Source organism: Piliocolobus tephrosceles, chromosome 9 (assembly GCF_002776525.5).
Source record: "Piliocolobus tephrosceles isolate RC106 chromosome 9, ASM277652v3, whole genome shotgun sequence".
Classification (NCBI taxonomy): domain Eukaryota; kingdom Metazoa; phylum Chordata; class Mammalia; order Primates; family Cercopithecidae; genus Piliocolobus; species Piliocolobus tephrosceles.
Genome location: NC_045442.1, coordinates 109,553,219 through 109,572,356, shown reverse-complemented (window position 1 = coordinate 109,572,356; position 19,138 = coordinate 109,553,219). Strand labels below are relative to the sequence as shown.

The 19,138-nt window shown below is 39.4% G+C and overlaps 1 protein-coding gene across 2 annotated transcripts in view; it reads right to left on the bottom strand.

Annotated features, from left to right (window-relative positions):
• DNAJC1 (DnaJ heat shock protein family (Hsp40) member C1) overlaps positions 1 to 19,138 on the bottom strand; it is a 232,725-nt gene that overhangs the window by 41,587 nt on the left and 172,000 nt on the right. Inside the window, exons 9-10 of one of the 2 annotated variants that reach the window (XM_023223118.2) lie at positions 10,702 to 10,752; positions 45 to 164 (exon numbers count right to left, since the gene is read on the bottom strand). In XM_023223118.2, the coding sequence (XP_023078886.1) occupies positions 45 to 164; positions 10,702 to 10,752 (171 nt within the window). The remainder of the gene's footprint in view (positions 1 to 44; positions 165 to 10,701; positions 10,753 to 19,138) is intronic. The other variant, XM_023223119.2, reaches the window with a different exon arrangement.

Sequence of the window (19,138 nt, the reverse complement as noted above, 5' to 3'; positions counted from 1 at the left end):
CTGGTTTGTCTCTCTATATACAATGTAAATCTCAGTGAACTCACATCTGTCACAGATCGACCCAATTCATGGGCAATCTTTTCCCATCGACCTGGAGTCCCTCCTGGGAACTTAACCATACTTCTTGTCAGTTGGCTGAGGTCCTCTTCTGTCCATTCAGGTGCCTGCAAAACATTAAAGAAAATAAAAAAAGATAATTGGGAGAATAAAAAAGATAATTGGGAGATAATTGCTGTGAAGCAAATTATTGGCACTATGCTTTCTGTAAAAAACAATACTAAGTTGTATCTAATAGTTTCAATAAAGATTTAAGCTGCATATTTAACACCGGAATGCAAAGCTCTAGAAGCCTATTTCATTTTCCTATGTATACCAAGAAAGTATAAATACTGCAAAACCTGGTTTTGTAGACATTTTTTAAAAAAGACCATTCGGTTTTGAATTAAAGTGAGAAACCATTCTCAAAGCTTACGAAATGCATCCTTGCTATAAAATGCAGTGCTGCTCAGAAATGCCTCACGTAAAGTTACTATTAAAGGTCTCTCTTTTTTTTTGTTTTAAATACACACTTTAAAAAAAGCAAAAACAAACAAACAAACAAAACACAAGTATAAATGAAATGTGAACAAGTAAATATACTGGTCTGAAATCAGAACTGCGACAAGACACTTTTTGATCATTCTATGTAATGATGTTCAATTTTAAAATAATATTTTTTCAAGAAGTTTAGCTTGTCAAATGTTACTACATTTTTTTTTTAAACTTCGAAACAGAAATAAAATTAGAAACTCTTGTGGCCAAGACTCAAACCATCAAGTCCATGTAAAGCGGTATTTCATTTCATTTTGACCATTTCATTTTGGTCAACTTTTAGCTTTGACCGAACGATTAAACTAAATTTAAAAATACCTTAGAGATTATAAACATGCATATGCAAAAATTCTTACAGCAAACATACTCTCTGCATTTTACTCAGCACTACCAGTGGTCAAATCCCAAAGTGAGCACAGTGAAATAAATCTTTATCAAATGACAAAAAACCATGTTACAATTATTTCACATTACATTTTAGCACTTAACTATTCCCCACCAGAGGCAATAAAGCACTCTGGTATTAAACAATACTCCAGTAGCCAGCAGAGAGATTGAGGAAGCCTACCTTATTTTCCTTTAATTAAAATGAAAGAATGAAAGAAAAAGAAAGAGAGAAAGAAGAAAACCTTTGAGGCAAATACCTTTTCTAATCACCATTTCCGATAATGAACAGGCATACATCAGGCAGTTTGCATTACAGAACCATCAGCACAGAACAACAGTCAGAGGTGAGCGACCCCAGGGACTATCTCCACAGCTACAGCAAAGCTTCTCCCTGACACTAATCCTCCCTGTCATTCTCCCACTGTGCTCTAACCACACTGACATCCGCCTGCCTCACTGCAAGCTTAACGGGGCCCTTCCTGACTTTTTACTGTCTCCCCCAATCAATGGTTCAAGCGTGCTCTTTTCACCATGTCCAAATGGCAGCTTCACTCATAATCAAAGTGCATTGCCCCTGTTAAAGGGCTTTCCGAAAGGCTCTCCCATTTGCATTCATTTGCAAAGCAAACTACTTTTATTCACTTTGTTCTGCTATCAAGAATGTTCCCTGAAGCAGATAAATTGGCATAAATACAACCTGCCACTTAAGAGTCAGTAAATAATAGCCAATAGTAGGGAGGATTTTATCAATCATTCTATTTTGTATCCACTAAGAGCTGAAAGCCTCAAACATATTCATCAGTACAGCGTCTACAATACATGCATAAATTCACTTATATAAAAAGGTAGCCCACATTGGGTCTGGTCGGAATTTCTTTGATATTTAATGAATATCAGAAATCTAATTATTCATATCAGATGACTTGAAAATTTACACAGAGGGTTTTTTCTTTCTCCTTGTCTTTATTTAAGGAAAAAAGTATTATTCTTATTCAGCTACTATTTAGAGAAATATAATTGGATTTTAAAGGAAATCATAGCTTTATTGCTAAAAAGCTTTAATAAGTAGACCAATTAGTTTCAGAAATGCAAAAGACTTAAGTTTAGGCAGAATTTAAATAAGCTTACAGTAAAAGATGTCATCAAGAGCGTGAAGTTGATCACTGCATAAAGATATATACTGATCAAATCATATAGTATGTACAAAATCACACTAAATCAAATTATCTAATTTCTATGTTATTTTAACATTTTTGGAGCAAAAAAAATTGTCTACAATGTCTAAAATATAAATCATTGTTTCATATAGTAAACTAAGTCTTTAAAATAATTTCTGTTTTTAACAGATCGGCTTCCCAAATACTCTCTGCATATATAAACATTGGCATTAAAAACAAATCTGATTTTAATTAGACTAATGAGAGTGTAAAAATATAGTACTTTTCTGAAAAATAAAAATTGTATATAAAGTATTTGGACTGAATTCCTGAAAAATCACCTACTGCTATGACAGTCTTAAGTTTCATAGTTCTTTTATGGCCATAATTTTTATTATTAATATTTTTAAAGAGGCTTGATAGTGACTAGGCCATAATCTGAAATCTGAGAGAACCCTTTTAGCAATGCATTATTCTCCCTCCTACAGCTGTAAGGCACTTCGGTGAATGTGTAATTCCTTGGCAATAGTTAGTTGTGTCTTTAGAAGCAACAGAGCCTCCTGTGATCCAGCTACTACAGCAGCCATGAGGGTGGCCATGGTGTGAATATATTCTCCCTGTTCTAATCTGGAGCCAACTGTAGCTGTGAAAGTCAAATGAATGCATAAGCATACTGCTTTGCCACTTAAAACCATGTGTGTCCAATACTACCGAAACACTGGGCCAAATATTCATCTCTACAGTAAAGTAATGGAAGACACCACATGGTGTGGAGACAGCTGTTGTGACTACACAAGCATTCCAATTTTGCATCAGAAAAGCCCATTCTGGGAATAAATCTCCATACTGAATACAAAATAAAAAGTTTTCAAATTATTCAATATTTTAATGTAATGACCTCAAAATATAGCAACCAAAGTAAGAACTGACATGAAAACTTAAATTATATTCCCAAATAATGTCCCTTTGGGATGGATTTTTGCCATGAAACCCACTATGTTCAAACATTTGGTGTCTGAAAATCCTCTATATTCTTGGGGGTAGGGCTGTATTTTTAAAGTAATCTATGTGTACTTTTCCTCTCACAGCTTTGGACTATAAAATGTTAATTAGAAAGCATCATGTAATTTATTTGGCACTAAAAATTATGGCAAAATTAAAAAAAATTTTTAATGTACTTATTTATTATATTTTTATACTTTAATGACAAAAGGCTCAATTTCTATCTAATAAATAGACACCAAAACTCTCTAATGGGGCTGGGCGTGGTGGCTCAAGCCTGTAATCCCAGCACTTTGGGAGCCCGAGACAGGCGGATCACAAGGTCAGGAGTTCCGGACCATCCTGGCTAACATGGTGAAACCCCGTCTCTACTAAAAAATACAAAAAGCTAGCCAGGCGAAGTGGCTGGAGCCTGCAGTCCCAGCTACTCGGGAGGCTGAGGCAGGAGAAAGGCGTAAGCCCAGGAGGCGGAGCTTGCAATGAGCTGAGATCTGGCCACTGCACTCCAGCCCGGGCGACAGAGCGAGACTCCATCTCAAAACAAAAACAAAAACAAAAACAAAAACAAAAACAAAAACTCTCTAATGAGCAATACTTCTATTGAAATGGCCTATTAATAATCATTATTTATATAAATACGGAAGTTAACATTTTGGACTCAACTATTTTTAGTAGATTCACCTCAACTCATAAATTCTCAGAAATTTTATCCAAGAAAATAATATTCTTACATAGCATCACCCAGTGAATATATAACACATTATTAGATATATATAATAACACAATATTAGATATACATAACACATTATTATATATATACATGTTAGATGTATATATCTAATATGTATTAGATGGGATGGGATGAGATTGGATGTCTAATAATCTAATTATCTCTTGCCCTCTTAAATTCTATAAACAAACTTTTAGTGCATTTAATTTAGTGCATAGTTTTCAGCTATACAATTTTCCTTTCCATTTTAAAAATGGATGCATGCTCTTGACAAATATATATATAAATACATGGTATAAAAACAACAACAAAATTAAAAACTAAATGACCTCAAAGGTCTTTTTACTCTTAGGAAGAGAAATTCTTTTTTGAGGCCTATCTTCCTGACTTGCAGTTGGCTGCCTTCTTGCTCAGTCTTCACATGGCCTTTCGTGTGTGTGTGTGTGTGTGTGTGTGTGTCAGGGGTGTCAGGGTGGGGGGAATGGAGGAGTCTGTTGTCTCTCTTCCTCTTCTTTTATGAATACCAATACTATCGATTTAGGGGCCCACCCTTCCGACTTCATTAACCTTAATTATCTCCTTACAGGCCCTATCTTTAAATACAGTCACATTGGGAGTTAGGGCTTCAACATGTGAATTTGGGGGCACACATTTCCAATCAGAACAGGCAGGACACAAAAAAACAAAAACTAAAACAGAAGTCCACAATTTGGCCCAACTGATTTTTCAAAATTCACTGAATTTATACAATACATAGATAAAAGGGCAAGAATTGGCTTTTGTGCCTCTATGACACTGGCTCTGAATTAACATTAACATCACTGAAATATACCAATTGGCAAACCTTTATGCCCTTAATCAATATTGGGGATCCCCCCAAATTTAGACAAGGGTCCCCCTGTAATCTTAGGGGAGTTATTGAACATAATATAAAGGACAAGTATGCATACCTCACCCTAACCCAGGAATTCTGTCTTGCCTCCTTAATTCCCCATGGTCATCACACCCATTGTTCTAAAATATCCCATAGTGGTCATGGTCTCTCTGACCCAATGAGTAATGAATTAATTTTAAGTCTTTGGCACTAACAAATTACCTTTTTAAAATGGACCCATGGACCTACTGCTTCCCCATTAAAACAGTTAATATAGCCAGATGTAAATTAAAACAGGGCCTTTAATGATTAAAACCCACTATACAAGACCTATTTAGAAAAGGGGTGACTATCCCCACTGCCTATCCATTTAACAGCCCAATTTGACCAGTTTTTACACTTGGGAGGAATGTATGGTGCCTCCTGGAAGATTACTTCAACCTCAATGCTGTGGACTTCACTAAGGACCCATACCCAATATAACTGAAATTACTGACTTCATCTAACTAGCAAATGGTAAATATTTTGCTAGTATAGATTTGGTGAATATGTTTTGTTCAGTGCCTATTTCAACACTCTTGACTGCAGTTTGCCTCCAAAGGGACCCAATACAGTTTTACCCAGCTACCACAGGGTACTGCAAACAGCCGCACTGTAACATACAATCTTCAAGGGCAAGATTGAAACTGCACCCTACTTTTCCCAGGAATGCCCGTTTGACATCACACTGATGACCTCCTCCGCTGAGGAGATTCCTTTGATACACTCACTTGGGACATACAAATGAAAGGAGTTCATGGGGTGACCCACTGCCTCACATACAGCACAAGGCCTTGGTTGTATTTCTGAAATTCATTGGGTAAACTGAAAGCAACTCCATCCATGACACTGTCAAGAAACAACTACTGACTCTCACAGCACCCACAGTTTCTTTTAGGCTCTTTTGGGTTCTGGAGGAAATAATACTTCTCACTACAAATTGTATTAAGCCCATATATGTTGTCACTTGTGAAATGACTCACCTTGAATGGGGCCCCTTTTAACCAAAGGTTCTAGACTCTGTCCAAATTGCAAAACAACTGACACTCCTGTGTGTCTCCCACAGACTCCTTAACTGTAGAGGATTTAACAGTCTTCTATCAGTGTGAGAGTTGTGTGCAAGTAATAACATGGTAAAACCACAAATATTTGGATTTTGCCAAAATTAAACTTTTGGTCTTTTAAAGAAACTATTTTTAAAAATGAAAAGGAAGACCACAAACTAGCAGCAAATATTCTTAACACATATCAGAAGAAAGATCTGTATCCCAATCTGTCTATCCATTCTCCTATTAATGGATATTTGGGTTGCTGCTAGTTTTCATTCATACGGCTACCTTCCGAATGAATAGAGCTGCTAGGGATATTGTGTCCAACTCTCTTAGTGGTCATGTTTTAATTTCTCACATATAAATACAGAGGGGTGGAATTGCTAGGATCATAGGGAAAGCGTATATCTAACTTCGTAAGAAACTACAGGAGTATTTTTCCAAAGAGGTGCTATTTTACCGTCTACCCAGCAATGCATGAGTGTTCTTGTTGTTCCACATCCTTACCAACACTTGATATGGTCAGTTGTTTTAATTTTGACTACTCTGGTGGGACTGAAATATATCTTACTATGGTAATAATTTGCATTTCCCAGATGACAAATTTTTTTTTTTTTTTTTGAGATGGAGTCTTGCCCTGTGCAGGCTGGAGTACAATGGTGCAATCTTGGCTCACTGCAACCTCCACCTCCCGAGTTCAAAGGTTTCTCCTGCCTCAGCCTCCCAAGTAGCTGGGATTACAGGTGCCTGCCATGATGCCCAGTTAATTTTTGTATTTTTAGTAGAGACGGGGTTTCAACATGTTGGCCAGGTTGGTCTTGAACTCCTGACCTCATGATCCGCCCGCCTCAGCCTCCCAAAGTGCTGGGATTGCAGGCATAAGCCACTGAGCCCAGTCAGACAAATCATCTTGAATATCTTCACATGTGCTTATTGGCCAAGTGAATGCTTTCTTGAAGTATGTGTTCATGTCTTTTGACCATTTGTTAGTTGGTTGTCTTCTTATTAGTTTTAAGTTTTTTATATTTTGTAGATACTAGATCTTTGTCAGATATGAGTATTACCAAATATTTTCTTCTGGCTTCAATCTATATATATATATTTTAATAGCTCTTTTCCTTTTTAGAGACAGCCTTGCTGTGTTGCCCAGGCTGGAGCGCAGTGGCACAATATGGCTCACTGCAGCCTCAAAATCCTAGGCTGAAGTGATCCTCCCGCCTCGGCCTCCCAAAGTGCTGGTATTACAGACATGAGCCACCACTCCTGGACCCTATATTTTCATTTAAAATTCTTTAACTTTTACTTTGAAATAGCTTTAGGTTTATAGAAAGTTGTAGAAAATAGTACAGAGTTCCCATATACTCTTTATTCAGCAAACTATGGTGTTAACTATATAGCCATTGTGATAACAAGTCAGCCCCCAAGGTGTTCCTCAGTGATTCCCACTTTCTAGTATTAATGCCCTTGTGTAGTCTCCTTCCACAGTGGCGAGGGTTGACCTGTAACAAACCAATAGGATACTGTGGAAGGGACAGGGGGATAGGGTGTGTTTTCCAAGGATAAGTGATAAAATACATATATATATATATATATATATATATATATATATATATATGGCTTCTGCCTTTCTCTTTCTTTTTTTTTTTTTTTGAGACGGAGTCTCGCTCTGTCACCCAGGCTGGAGTGCAGTGGCGGGATCTCAGCTCACTGCAAGCTCCGCCTCCCGGGTTCACGCCATTCTCCTGCCTCAGCCTCCCGAGTAGCTGGGACTACAGGTGCCGCCACGTCACCCGGCTAGTTTTCTGTAGTTTTTAGTAGAGACAGGGTTTCACCGTGTTAGCCAGGATGGTCTCGATCTCCTGACCTCGTGATCCGCCCGTCTCGGCCTCCCAAAGTGCTGGGGTTACAGGCTTGAGCCACCGTGCCCGGCCTGCCTTTCTCTTTCTTGGGTTACTTGTCTCTAAGGGAAGCCAACTGCCAAACAGCGAGGACACTCAAGCAGCCCAATGGATAGGGAGTAATAGGAAGAGACAGTGCCTCCCTCAAGGTCAAAGGGAAAACATTCTTATTGTCCAGTATAGTGAAGATACTGCCTCCTCAGAGGAATGTGTAGCCATGCTTATTGCCTGTTGTAAAAAATTTGAGCTACCTAAATTCAGGATTCCTCATCTGTAGTACACCGCAGTGGTTGTTTAGGAGTCAGTTAGCCTTCTTTATTCCCTGGGAACTGAGCTCAGAGAACAAGCAGAAAAATGCTGATACTCTAGCTACTGCTGCTGCTGTGAGTAATAAACTGCCCTTTGTCTCTGACCCAGGAGTCTCATGTCTTCTACCAGCATTCATGAAACTGTAGCAGGCTACCTTATTTGCTCACAAGTAAGGTAAAATCTTGAACCCTTCACCGTTTTTGACATTTTTGGTGATGAGGATGGGATTCTCAAAGAGACTCTTCCTCTTTCTGAATGAGGGCCTTGTAGAGATTTGCAGAAGTTCCTGGGCACCTACAGTGAACATGTTAATTAAGTTATATTGTCAGTTGGGCAGTAAAAGTTATTCCTTTTACTGCCTATTAATAAGGAAGAATTGTGGAAGTGGCTGCATGCTGAATACCAGGAAATAGGTTCAAACACAGCTGCTATTAAGGCATCCTTATTGTTCCTAAATCTCTTCCAGGTTGGGGGATTTTCTTGCCATCCTGTTTGGTCAGCCTCAGGTCTGTACCACTGTAACAAGTACTAAGTAACAGTACTAAGATTCATTTTGTGTAGCTATAAAGTCTACTCCCTTTCAGAAAACAATTAAAGATACACACTCATAATGAACATGAAGAGAGAAATTCATGAGCACAAACCAGGCCAATCATTAGAACAATGGCTGGTTCACTTGGGAGATAAGGGGGCAGGGTGTGTAATGCTTCTTAAGGAAGAATGGGATCAGGTGGGCTGTCTTACAGTTCAACTTCTCTGTAGTCTATTATGCCAACCTTAAATCCAGCTGGAAATGACAGCAAAATGTCTCAAAGTAGGTCCTGGGTGCTTTCATCCTTTCAGGGAGATCTCCCAGAGAAAGACATACTCTTGTATTATAGGAAACCAAGGATGACGACTTGAAGAGTATTCAGGCTTATTGCCCTGGATTGGATTTATTAGTAGAATGCTAAATCCAGTGAAAGTGGAACAAAAGTAAATGGAAAATGAGAAACTAACTCAAAGAAATGTACGTAAATCTATGCGGTCAGCCCTGCTACTCTGGAAAACTCCCCTAGCCTTTACGTTGAAATTTAGGAGGATTTAAGAGATTTTATTTTAGTAATGGGAAAGCAGATGCTCTGGATTAAGGTAGACTCACCAAAGGTCACACTGCTAGCTTGAGTCAGGCAGAAGGGCAAACTCCATGACCCCAGCTAGAAAGGACTGTGGCTAGGGCACGGTGTCAAAGAGCTCTCAAGATTGAAATAGATGGTGTCAGTCATGAGGACCTTCTTGCCATCTCATAGAAATCCTGAGTAGCCAAAAACATTAAGCCACAAGCCACAGTACTGTGCTGCTCAGAACGAAAAACAATGTTAAGCTTTGTTTAATGGCATGAAGCCACTATAGCTCCCTGACTATTTGAACTGATCCATGCCACCACTCTACCATGGTAGTGGAAGTCATTCAGGTAAGCCTGAACTCTCAGCCTGGGCTTATTCTTGATGATCAAACTGCAACAGATGTCCTCCTTGTGGGCCAAGGTGGAATCTGCACAATCGTTAATGCATCCTGTTACACCTGAGATTTGGGGAGCTGACACAAACATACTGATATTCTGGTAACTGCTATTGCTATCAGTAATAAACTGTCCTCTATCTCTGACCCAGGAGTCTCAAGTTTTCTACCAGCAGTATCCATGAAACTGTGGAAGGCTAACGTAGTTTACAAATAGCATGAAACAAACTCTTCCCAGTTGTTGGCAATATACGCCTTTTCATTTCCTTAATGGTGTCTTTTGAAGGGCAGAAGCTTTTCATTGTCATAAAGTCCAATGTATCTACTTCTCTATTTTTTTTATGGTTAGTGATTAGAGTGTCCTAAGAAATCTTTGCCTATCTCAAGGATGAGGCAGAGGTCAAGTTTCTTTTTTTTTTTTTTTTGAGATGGAGTTTCCCTCTGTTGCACAGGCTGGAGTGCAGTGGTGTGAACTTGGCTCACTGCAACCTCTGCCTCCCAGGTTCAAGCGATTCTCCTGCCTCAGCCTCCCGAGTAGCTGGGATTACAGGCGCTCGCCACCACGTCTGGCTATTTTTTGTATTTTTAGTAGAGATGGGGTTTCACCATGTTGGCCAGGCTGGTCTTGAACTCCTGACCTCAAGTGATCTGCCTGCATCGGCCTCCCAAAGTGCTGGGATTATAGGCATGAGCCACCACACCCAGCCTTCAAGTTTCATTTTCTGTTATATGGATATCCAGTTTTTCCAATACCATTTGTTGAAAAGACCATTCTAGATGGACGTCTGTAATCCCGGCACTTTGTGGGGCTGAGGCCGGCGGATCACCTGAGGTCAGGAGTTTGAAACCAGCCTGGCCAACGTGGTGAAACCCGGTCTCTACTAAAAACACAAAAATTAGGCAGACCTGTGCCTGTAATCCCAGTTACTCAGGTGGCTGAGGCAGGAGAATCGCTGGAACCCACGAAGAGGAGGTTGTAGTGAGCTGAGATAGCACCACTGCGCTCTAGCCTGGGTGACAGAGCGAGACTTGTAGAAAGAAAGAAACCACCATCCTTTTTCCTTCTGAATTGTCTTGACACCACTGTCAAAAATCAATTGACAAGCTGGGTGCGGTGGCTCATGCCTGTGATCCCAGCACTTTAGAAGGCCACGGTGAGACTCACTTGAGCACAGGAGTTCAAGACCAGCCTGGGCAGCATAGGGAGACTCTGTCTCTGAAAAAAAAAAAAAAAAAAAAAAATCAATAGATTGTGTGTGTGTACATCTGAGGACCTTCTTTCAGGACCTACATTTCTTACCTGTAAGAAAAACATGGTGATATGCTAAAATTTGTTTAAGATGCTCATCACAACATTTTTTATAATAAAGTTATTTTATATTACACATAAATGTTTACATTTATTTAAATCTTTGTCCTTAAATATAATACTGAACACTCTGACCACCTGTGAAAGTCCTATCATGATTTGCAGTCTTTGTATTTTTTTCCCCTCATTTTTTATTTTTAGCTACATGTTTCTAGTGCTCTATAAAAGTTATGTTCTGTCTTGCTCTTCCTGAAACAATAACACTGTCATCACCTCTAAGGTTAGGAAACCAGCAAAAAAAAGATGTAATGATTTTTTTAGGAAGTTCATACAAGAGCCAAATTAAAATTCAAAGCTCTTAATGAAAAAAAATGTATTCTGGAAAAAATAAATGAGCATTTAAGAATAAAGAAATGAGTAAGACCCAACTTTTGCTATACTGTTCAAAAAGATTCAAAATGATTTGTTTTGAAAATGAGCACTGGTGGTTGGGCGCGGTGGCTCATGCCTGTAAATCCCAGCACTTAGGGAGGCCAAGGTGGGCGGATCACGAGGTCAAGAGATTTAAGAATAAAGAAATGAGTAAGACCCAACTTTTGCTATACTGTTCAAAAAGATTCAAAATGATTTGTTTTGATAATGAGCACTAGCGGCTGGTTGTGGTGGCTCATGCCTGTAAATCCCAGCACTTAGGGAGGCCAAGGCGGGCAGATCACGAGGTCAAGAGATTGAGACCATCCTGGCCAACATGGTGAAACCCCGTCTCTACTAAGAAAAAATACAAAAATTAGCTGGGTGTGGTGGCGCGCACCTGTAGTCCCAGCTACTCGGGAGCCTGAAGCAGGAGAATTGCTTGAATCTGGGAGGTGGAGGTTGCAGGGAGCCGAGTACTCTAGCCTGCCAATAGAGCGAAACTCCGCCTCAAAAAAAAAAAAAAAAAGGAAAGAAAGAAAATGAGCACTGGTAAATCCATGCTAGAAAATCTTTGTGCAGTCATTATTTACTTATTTTCTGCTGTTTTTTAAACACTGAAATGTAGAAAAAAGTTTTACATAAGATTATATTACAATTTACTGTCTGAAACCTTGTTTTTGGAAAAATGCAGAAGAGTAAACTGAAGGAAACCAAAGTCAGATGCATCACTAACACACTAGTTGGGATAAAGCAAAATCATATTTAAGGCCTAATATGACACTAATAGAAAGACTCTAGAACATGACACTAGCTTTAAGACCTGATGAAAAGCAGTAAAAGTTTGGTTTAAAAAAACGTTTGGGCCAGGCACGGTGGCTCATGCCTGTAATACCAGCACTTTGGAAGGCCAACGCAGGCGGAACACGAGGTCAAGAGATTGAGACCATCCTGGCTAACATGGTGAAACCCCCTCTCTACTAAAAATACAAAAATTAGCTGGGCTTGGTGGTGTGCATCTGTAGTCCCAGCTACTTGGGAGGCTGAGGCAGGAGAATCACTTGAACCTGGGAGGCAGAGGTTGCAGTGAGCCGAGATCACGCCACTGCACTCCATCCTGGCTGACAAGAGGGAAACTCCGTCTCAAAAAAAAGTTTTGGAGGACATGCATTAGTCTACTAGCTTGTTGGTCATACTTTGAAATTTAAGTTTCAAAACGTATTGCTTTACCACTGATAAAATTTAAATTATAGAAGCTTAGAATCACAGAACATGTGAGGTGGCCTTTAAAAGTTATTTAATCTCTTAATTTGGGGTATGGTCACATTTTGTGCATTTGATATTGATTTAAAATTTTTTTTTATTGAGATCTAATTAGCATACCATAGGCTAGGCACGGTGACTCACACCTGTAATCGCAGCACTTTGGGAGGCCGGGGCGGGGGGGGGTAGATCACCTGAGGTCAGGAGTTCAAGACCAGCCTGGTCAACATGGTGAAATACCATCTCTACCAAAAATACAAAAATTAGCAGGGCATGATGGCACATGCTTGTAATCCCAGTTACTCTGGAGGCTGAGGCAAGAGAATTGCTTGAGCCCAGGAGGCAGAGGTTGTAGTGAGCTGAGATCACGCCACTGCACTCTAGCCTGGGCAATGGGGCAAGACTGTCTCAAAAAAAAAAAAAAAAAAAAAAACCAATAAAATAAATAAATAAATAAAAAATCAGCACACCATAAATTCACCTATTTAAAGTGTATAATTCAATGCTTCTTAGTATATCCATAAAGTCATGCACAATTTTGAAGCATTTTCTTCATTCCAAAAAGATACTTCTTATCCTTTAGCAGTCACCTTTCATTTGTACTACTGCTTCAGTCCCTAGTCAACCACTAATTTACTTTCTGTCTCTACAGATTTCCCTATTCTGGGCATTTCATAAAAATGGAATCATATAATACGTAGTCTTTTACTTAGCATAATGTTTTCAAGGATCATGTAGTAGCATATATCAGTACTTCATTTTTTTTAATGCTGAAAAATATTCTATTGTATGGGGGGTATATGTCACATTTTGTCTGTGTTGTCCATTTGATGGACATTTGGGTTGTTTCTACTTTTTGATTATTAAAAATAATGCTGCTATAAACATTCATGTGCAGGTTTCTATGTGGATGTATGTTTTATTTCTCTTGGGTATACACCTGGGAACACTCTCAAACTGTGCTTTTCCTCTACTTTCACACAAACACAAAAACAATCAACACAAAAAGCTTCTGTGACCCACAATATGCGGAGATTTCCCTCAACAGCAAGCAAGCAATCAATTCTACAGGAGACACCAACTGGGTGTCCGCCAATTCAATTCCGACCCTATCTACCTGGAGACAGTGTGAGATCCCATAGGACTCTGGGCCCAGTCCCCAAGAGTCCCCCCCAGACCCTCCAACCCAATGGAAGTCTGGGCCTCCGGAACTTCTGACCAACTGGTTTCAAGTTGGGGTTCCCAAGACCCCCTCTTTGGGTTCAAATAATTTGCTGGAGTGGCTCACACAACTCAGGGAAATATGTTTTACAGGTTTACTTTAAAAGATATTACAAAAGATACAGGTGAAAAGACGTTTAGAGTGAGGGATGGGTGAACGGGTTCAGAGCTTCCATATCCTTTCTGGGCACACCACCCTCCAGGAACCTCCACATGTTCAGCTATCCTGAAGCCCTCTCAACCCTGTCTTGTGGGTTTTCATGGAGGCCTCATTATGTAGGCAAGATTGACAACCATGCAAAAATGGGATTGGACAAAAAGGTCTTATACTAATAGACTGAGTAGGGAAACCCAGCCAGGCCTGTCTGTTCAGAATCTTCTTGGTCTCTCTGTGCAGCACTCCTTCCTCGAGAGAATGGGGCAAGGCATTCTCTGGAATGAGGGTCTTATGACCCACAATCAGACCTGAGTCCTGCTTTGGGCAGGTGAAAGGAGAGCAGGAGGTCAGAGAGAGAGAGATTCTGTTTCTTGAGGCCTGCTCTTGCCCTCAATATTGTAACAAAAGACTGTAACAACATCTATGTGAGTTATGAGCCAGGAATTGTAGAAAAAAATGCAATATATACATTGATATATAGTTTTATTAAAATTACATTATATTATGATGGCTTTTTTTTTTTTTTTTTTTGAGATGGAGTCTTGCTCTGTCGCCCAGGCTGGAGTGCAGTGGCCAGATCTCGGCTCACTGCAAGCTCCGCCTCCTGGGTTTATGCCATTCTCCTGCCTCAGCCTCCCGAGTAGCTGGGACTACAGGCGCCCGTCACCTCGCCCGGCTAGTTTTTTTTTGTATTTTTTTAGTAGAGACGGGGTTTCACCGTGTTCACCAGGATGGTCTCGATCTCCTGACCTCGTGATCTGCCCGTCTCAGCCTCCCAAAGTGCTGGGATTACAGGCTTGAGCCACCGCGCCCGGCCTGATGGCATCTTTATATGCATGAAGGGTAACATTTTTAGTTATGTTTAGTTTTGTATATAGAATAGACTCATTTAAATAATTGGAGACAACTGGCTGGGCACAGTGGCTCACACCTGTAATCCCAGGAGGCCAAGGAGGGTGGATCACTTGAAGTCAGGAGTTCGAGACCAGCCTGGCCAACACGGTGAAACCCTATCTCTACTAAAAATACAAAAATTAGTCAGGCATGGTGGTGCACACCTGTAATCCCAGCTACACAGGAGGCTGAGGCAGAAGAATCACTTGAACCCAGGAGGCGGAGGTTGCAGAGAGCTGAGATCGTGCCATTGCACTCTCGCCTGGGTGACAGAGTGAGACTCCAACTCTAAATAAATAAATAAATAAATAAAGACAATCTAGTCTTATGCTCTGTTTTTAAGAAAGAAAAAACTGAGACCTACAAAACTTGAGAAAATTTTTTTTAAGTTCACAAAGTAATCAATGACAGGGCTAGAGTAAGACCTTAACAATTTCAGCCCAATAATCCACTGTCAGTTTTTTGGGTTAGAAATACAAGTGTTAAATTGTCACTGACAATGGACATATATATGTATATATATATATATATATATATATCATAGTTATGTGATAAAAAACATATCAAGCCAAATTGTTGAAGTGGGATACCTCTGAATAGTTCCATACAATTAAGGTAGGATTACAATTTTACAATTTTAGGTGTCAGAACAGTCATGACAAGGCTTGAAAATTCTAAAGATCAGGATAAGTGATTTTTATTCTGGAAAATAATTTCCTTTACAGTTTTATTATATTATCTAGTAGAAAAGTCCTAGACATAAACCAGGTGCACAGAAAATATTAATACATGTTAAATTGAAAAAACTACCATGGTCAGTAGTTTCAAATATTAGTCACTAACAAGAGAAGGTCTGTGTAATTTACAGAAAAGGGATAAGAATGCAGGTAGGGAAAACATAACAAAGAGGAATAATTTATAAATCATGACAATTTTAAAAATAGGTGTTATTTAGGTCTTTATTAATCTCTGCCAGTTCAAAGAGACTTGAACGGAAGTATGCAAAATCACAAGCAAAATCTATTAGAGGAGCTTTTTAGGAGAAAACTAAAACTTAGATGAATTATGAGCTTAAGAGCTGCTTTTTGGTAAAGGCAGTAAATAACCAGATCTCCTTATGACTAGTGGTATACATCTGTAAGATGGTTCCTAGGATGGGATAAGGAAAGTGATGTCAAAAGTGTAAAACCCAATCTCACACAGGGATCAAACCACAGCATGACACTGTTGATGATGCTCATATATGTGCACCCACCTATTTACCTACATTTTCACATAGGGTGGTTTAGTGTTTTTTCCTAACATTTAGTCTGATTTTTCTATCACTGATGAGTATTTTCCTTATTCTCAATAAAAAGTTATTGTCAAATTTTCTTTCTTCAATAAAAAGTTACTGTCATATTTTCTTCCTTCAGTATTCATTCGATGTCTTAAAATTTCTGGCTTCTGATATGCTTTTTACTTACATATAAACCAAGGGTGTCCAATCTTTTGGCTTCCCTGGGTCACAGTGAAAGAAGAAGAGTTAAGTCTTGGGTCAGACATAAAATACTAATACTAATGCTAACAATAGCTGACCAGCTTAAAAAAAAAAAAAAAAAGCAAAAAAAGCTCATAATGTTTGAAGAAAGTTTATGAGTTTGTGCTGGGCCACATTCAAAGCTGTCCTGGGCTGCATGCAGTCTTTGGGCATCATGGGTTGAAAAAGCTTAATATAAACTATATCAGTCTATATAGTTCTTTTAATTTGAATAATAAAAAAGTGCATTGTTACTCTTTCATGTGATTCAATACTTGGAATAAAAACTGAATACAATAAACCTATCAACAGGTAAAAACATATGGACAAATTCCTTGAATATCTTAGCATACACTGTGCCTGACACATAGCAGGCTTACAATACTCATGTTGAATGAATGACTGGTTGATTAGCAGAATGAATGACAGAAAGAAACAGGAAGATTCTAGGCATTCTGAGAGGGGCAGGAATTTACCACTAAACAGTTCTTCTGGCACGTAACCATACAGACTAAATTCACCTGCTCTTCTGAAGGAATACTAAAGCTTCCATTCAGTAACAATAGCAGTATTAAGAGCGGCTGTCATATCCAACACTAAAAACTAGACTAGGCAAGAAAAAAGCACTATTTGAGAGAGGGATTTCAGACAGACTTTGTTCTCAATGCTAAATGCACCTCAAGTGTGAGAGTTCTATAAATGTTATTTACAGGTATACAAACATGCGGTGAATAACAGAGAGTACTAGTGTCTCGAAACGGAAAGTTTGGCAACACAGGATGGTGGAAATACATTTGAGTACATGAAGTAAGGCTGTAAGTTGAAGATGTATATTAAGGCCCTAGAAAATAATATTTAACAAATGTCAGCCCTGTGTTCCTGAACTGCTAAAGAGTCCTCTGGAGAGAGATGGACAGTGATGGAAGTCTTACCTTTCTGTTTCCTACTGGCCTGGGCAAACCACACTGCTCCCATCCAGTTCCCACTTCCTACCCAGTTCACAAGACAGTCACAAACCTGCCCTTATGCTTTTATTTTTAATTGTGGTAAATCATACATAATACAAAGTTGACATTTTAACTATTTTATTTTTATTTATTATTATCATTATTTTTGAGATGGAGTTTCGCTCTTGTTACCCAGGCTGGAGTGCAGTGATGCAGTCTCAGCTCACTGCAACCTCTGCCTCCTGGGTTCAAGTGATTCTCCTGCCTCAGGCATCCTGAGTATCTGGGATTATAGGTACCCATCACCATGCCTGGCTAATTTTTTGTATTTTTAGTAGAGACGGGGTTTCATCACCTTGGTCAGAATAGTCTCGAACTCCTGACCTCAGGTAGATACACCTACTTTGGCCTCCCAAATGCAGGGATTACAGGTGTGAGCTGCCATGCCCAGCCAACTGTTTTAAAGTATGCAATTTTAAGTGCACCATTCAGTGGCATTAAGTACATTCATACTCTTGTACAAGGCATCACTACTGTCCATCTCTAGAACCTTCTCATCATCCCAAACTGAAACTCTATACTTATTAAACAATAACCCCCTGTCTCCAGTCTCTGGAAAACACATATTTGCATTGTGTCTCTATGGATTTACTTATTCTGGATATTTCATCAACATGGAATTATATCATGTGATCCTTTGCTTCTGACTTCTTTCAGTGTTCATCCCCTATGTACCATCTACCAGTCTTTTTTTAATGACTGAATAACGTTCCATTGTATGTATATAGCATAGTTAGTCAATCTAGTGATGAACATCTGGGCTCTTTCTACCTCTTGGCTACTGTGAATGATGCTGCTCTGAACATGGCTACATGTGCTATTTGTTTAGCATCTGTCTTCAGTTCCTTTGAGTGTATACGTATGAGCGGAACTGCTGGGTTATATGGTAACTCTATGTTTAACTTCTTAAGGAACCACCAACCTATTTTAAAAAGCAGCTGAGACATTTTACCTTCTCACTTGCAATGTATGAGGATTCAATTTTCTCCCCGCCTTCACATTTCTTATTTTCTGTTGTTATTGTTATAGCAATTCTAGTGCGTTTGCAGTGCTATCTTCTGTGGTTTTGATTTTCATTTCCCCAATGATTGGTGATGTTGAATATTTTTCATGTGATTACTGAACACCAGGAAATCTTCTTTGGAGAAATGTCTACTAAAATCTTTTGCTCATCTTTGAATTGAGTTGTGTTGTTGTTACTGAGTTGGACTTCTTTATATATTGTGGATATTAATTCCCTTATCAGACAGATGATAGAAAACATACTGACCAGGTGGGAGGCCTACACAGGCAGATCGCCAGAGGTCAGGAGTTCGAGACCAGCCTGGCCAACATGGCAAAACCCCGTCTCTACTAAAAAATACAAAAATTAGCCGGGCGTGGTGGCAGGCACTTGTAGTCCCAGCTCCTCAGGAGGCTGAGGCAGGAGAATGGCTTGAACCTGGGAGGCGGAGGTTTCAGTGAGCTGAGATTGTGCCATTGCACTCCAGCCTGGGTGACAAGAATGAGACTCAGTATAAAAAAAAAAAAAGAAAAAGAAAAAGAAGAAGAAGAAAATATATCATATATGCAAATATTTTCTCCCATTCTATGGGATGCATTTTTACACTCTCTCTCTCTTTTATTTTATTTATTTATTTATTTTTATTTATTTTTTTGAGGCGGAGTCTTGCTCTGTCACCCGGGCTGGAGTGCGGTGGCCGGATCTCAGCTCACTGCAAGCTCCGCCTTCCGGGTTTACGCCATTCTCCTGCCTCAGCCTCCGGAGTAGCTGGGACTACAGGCGCCCACCACCTCGCCCGGCTAGTTTTTTGTATTTTT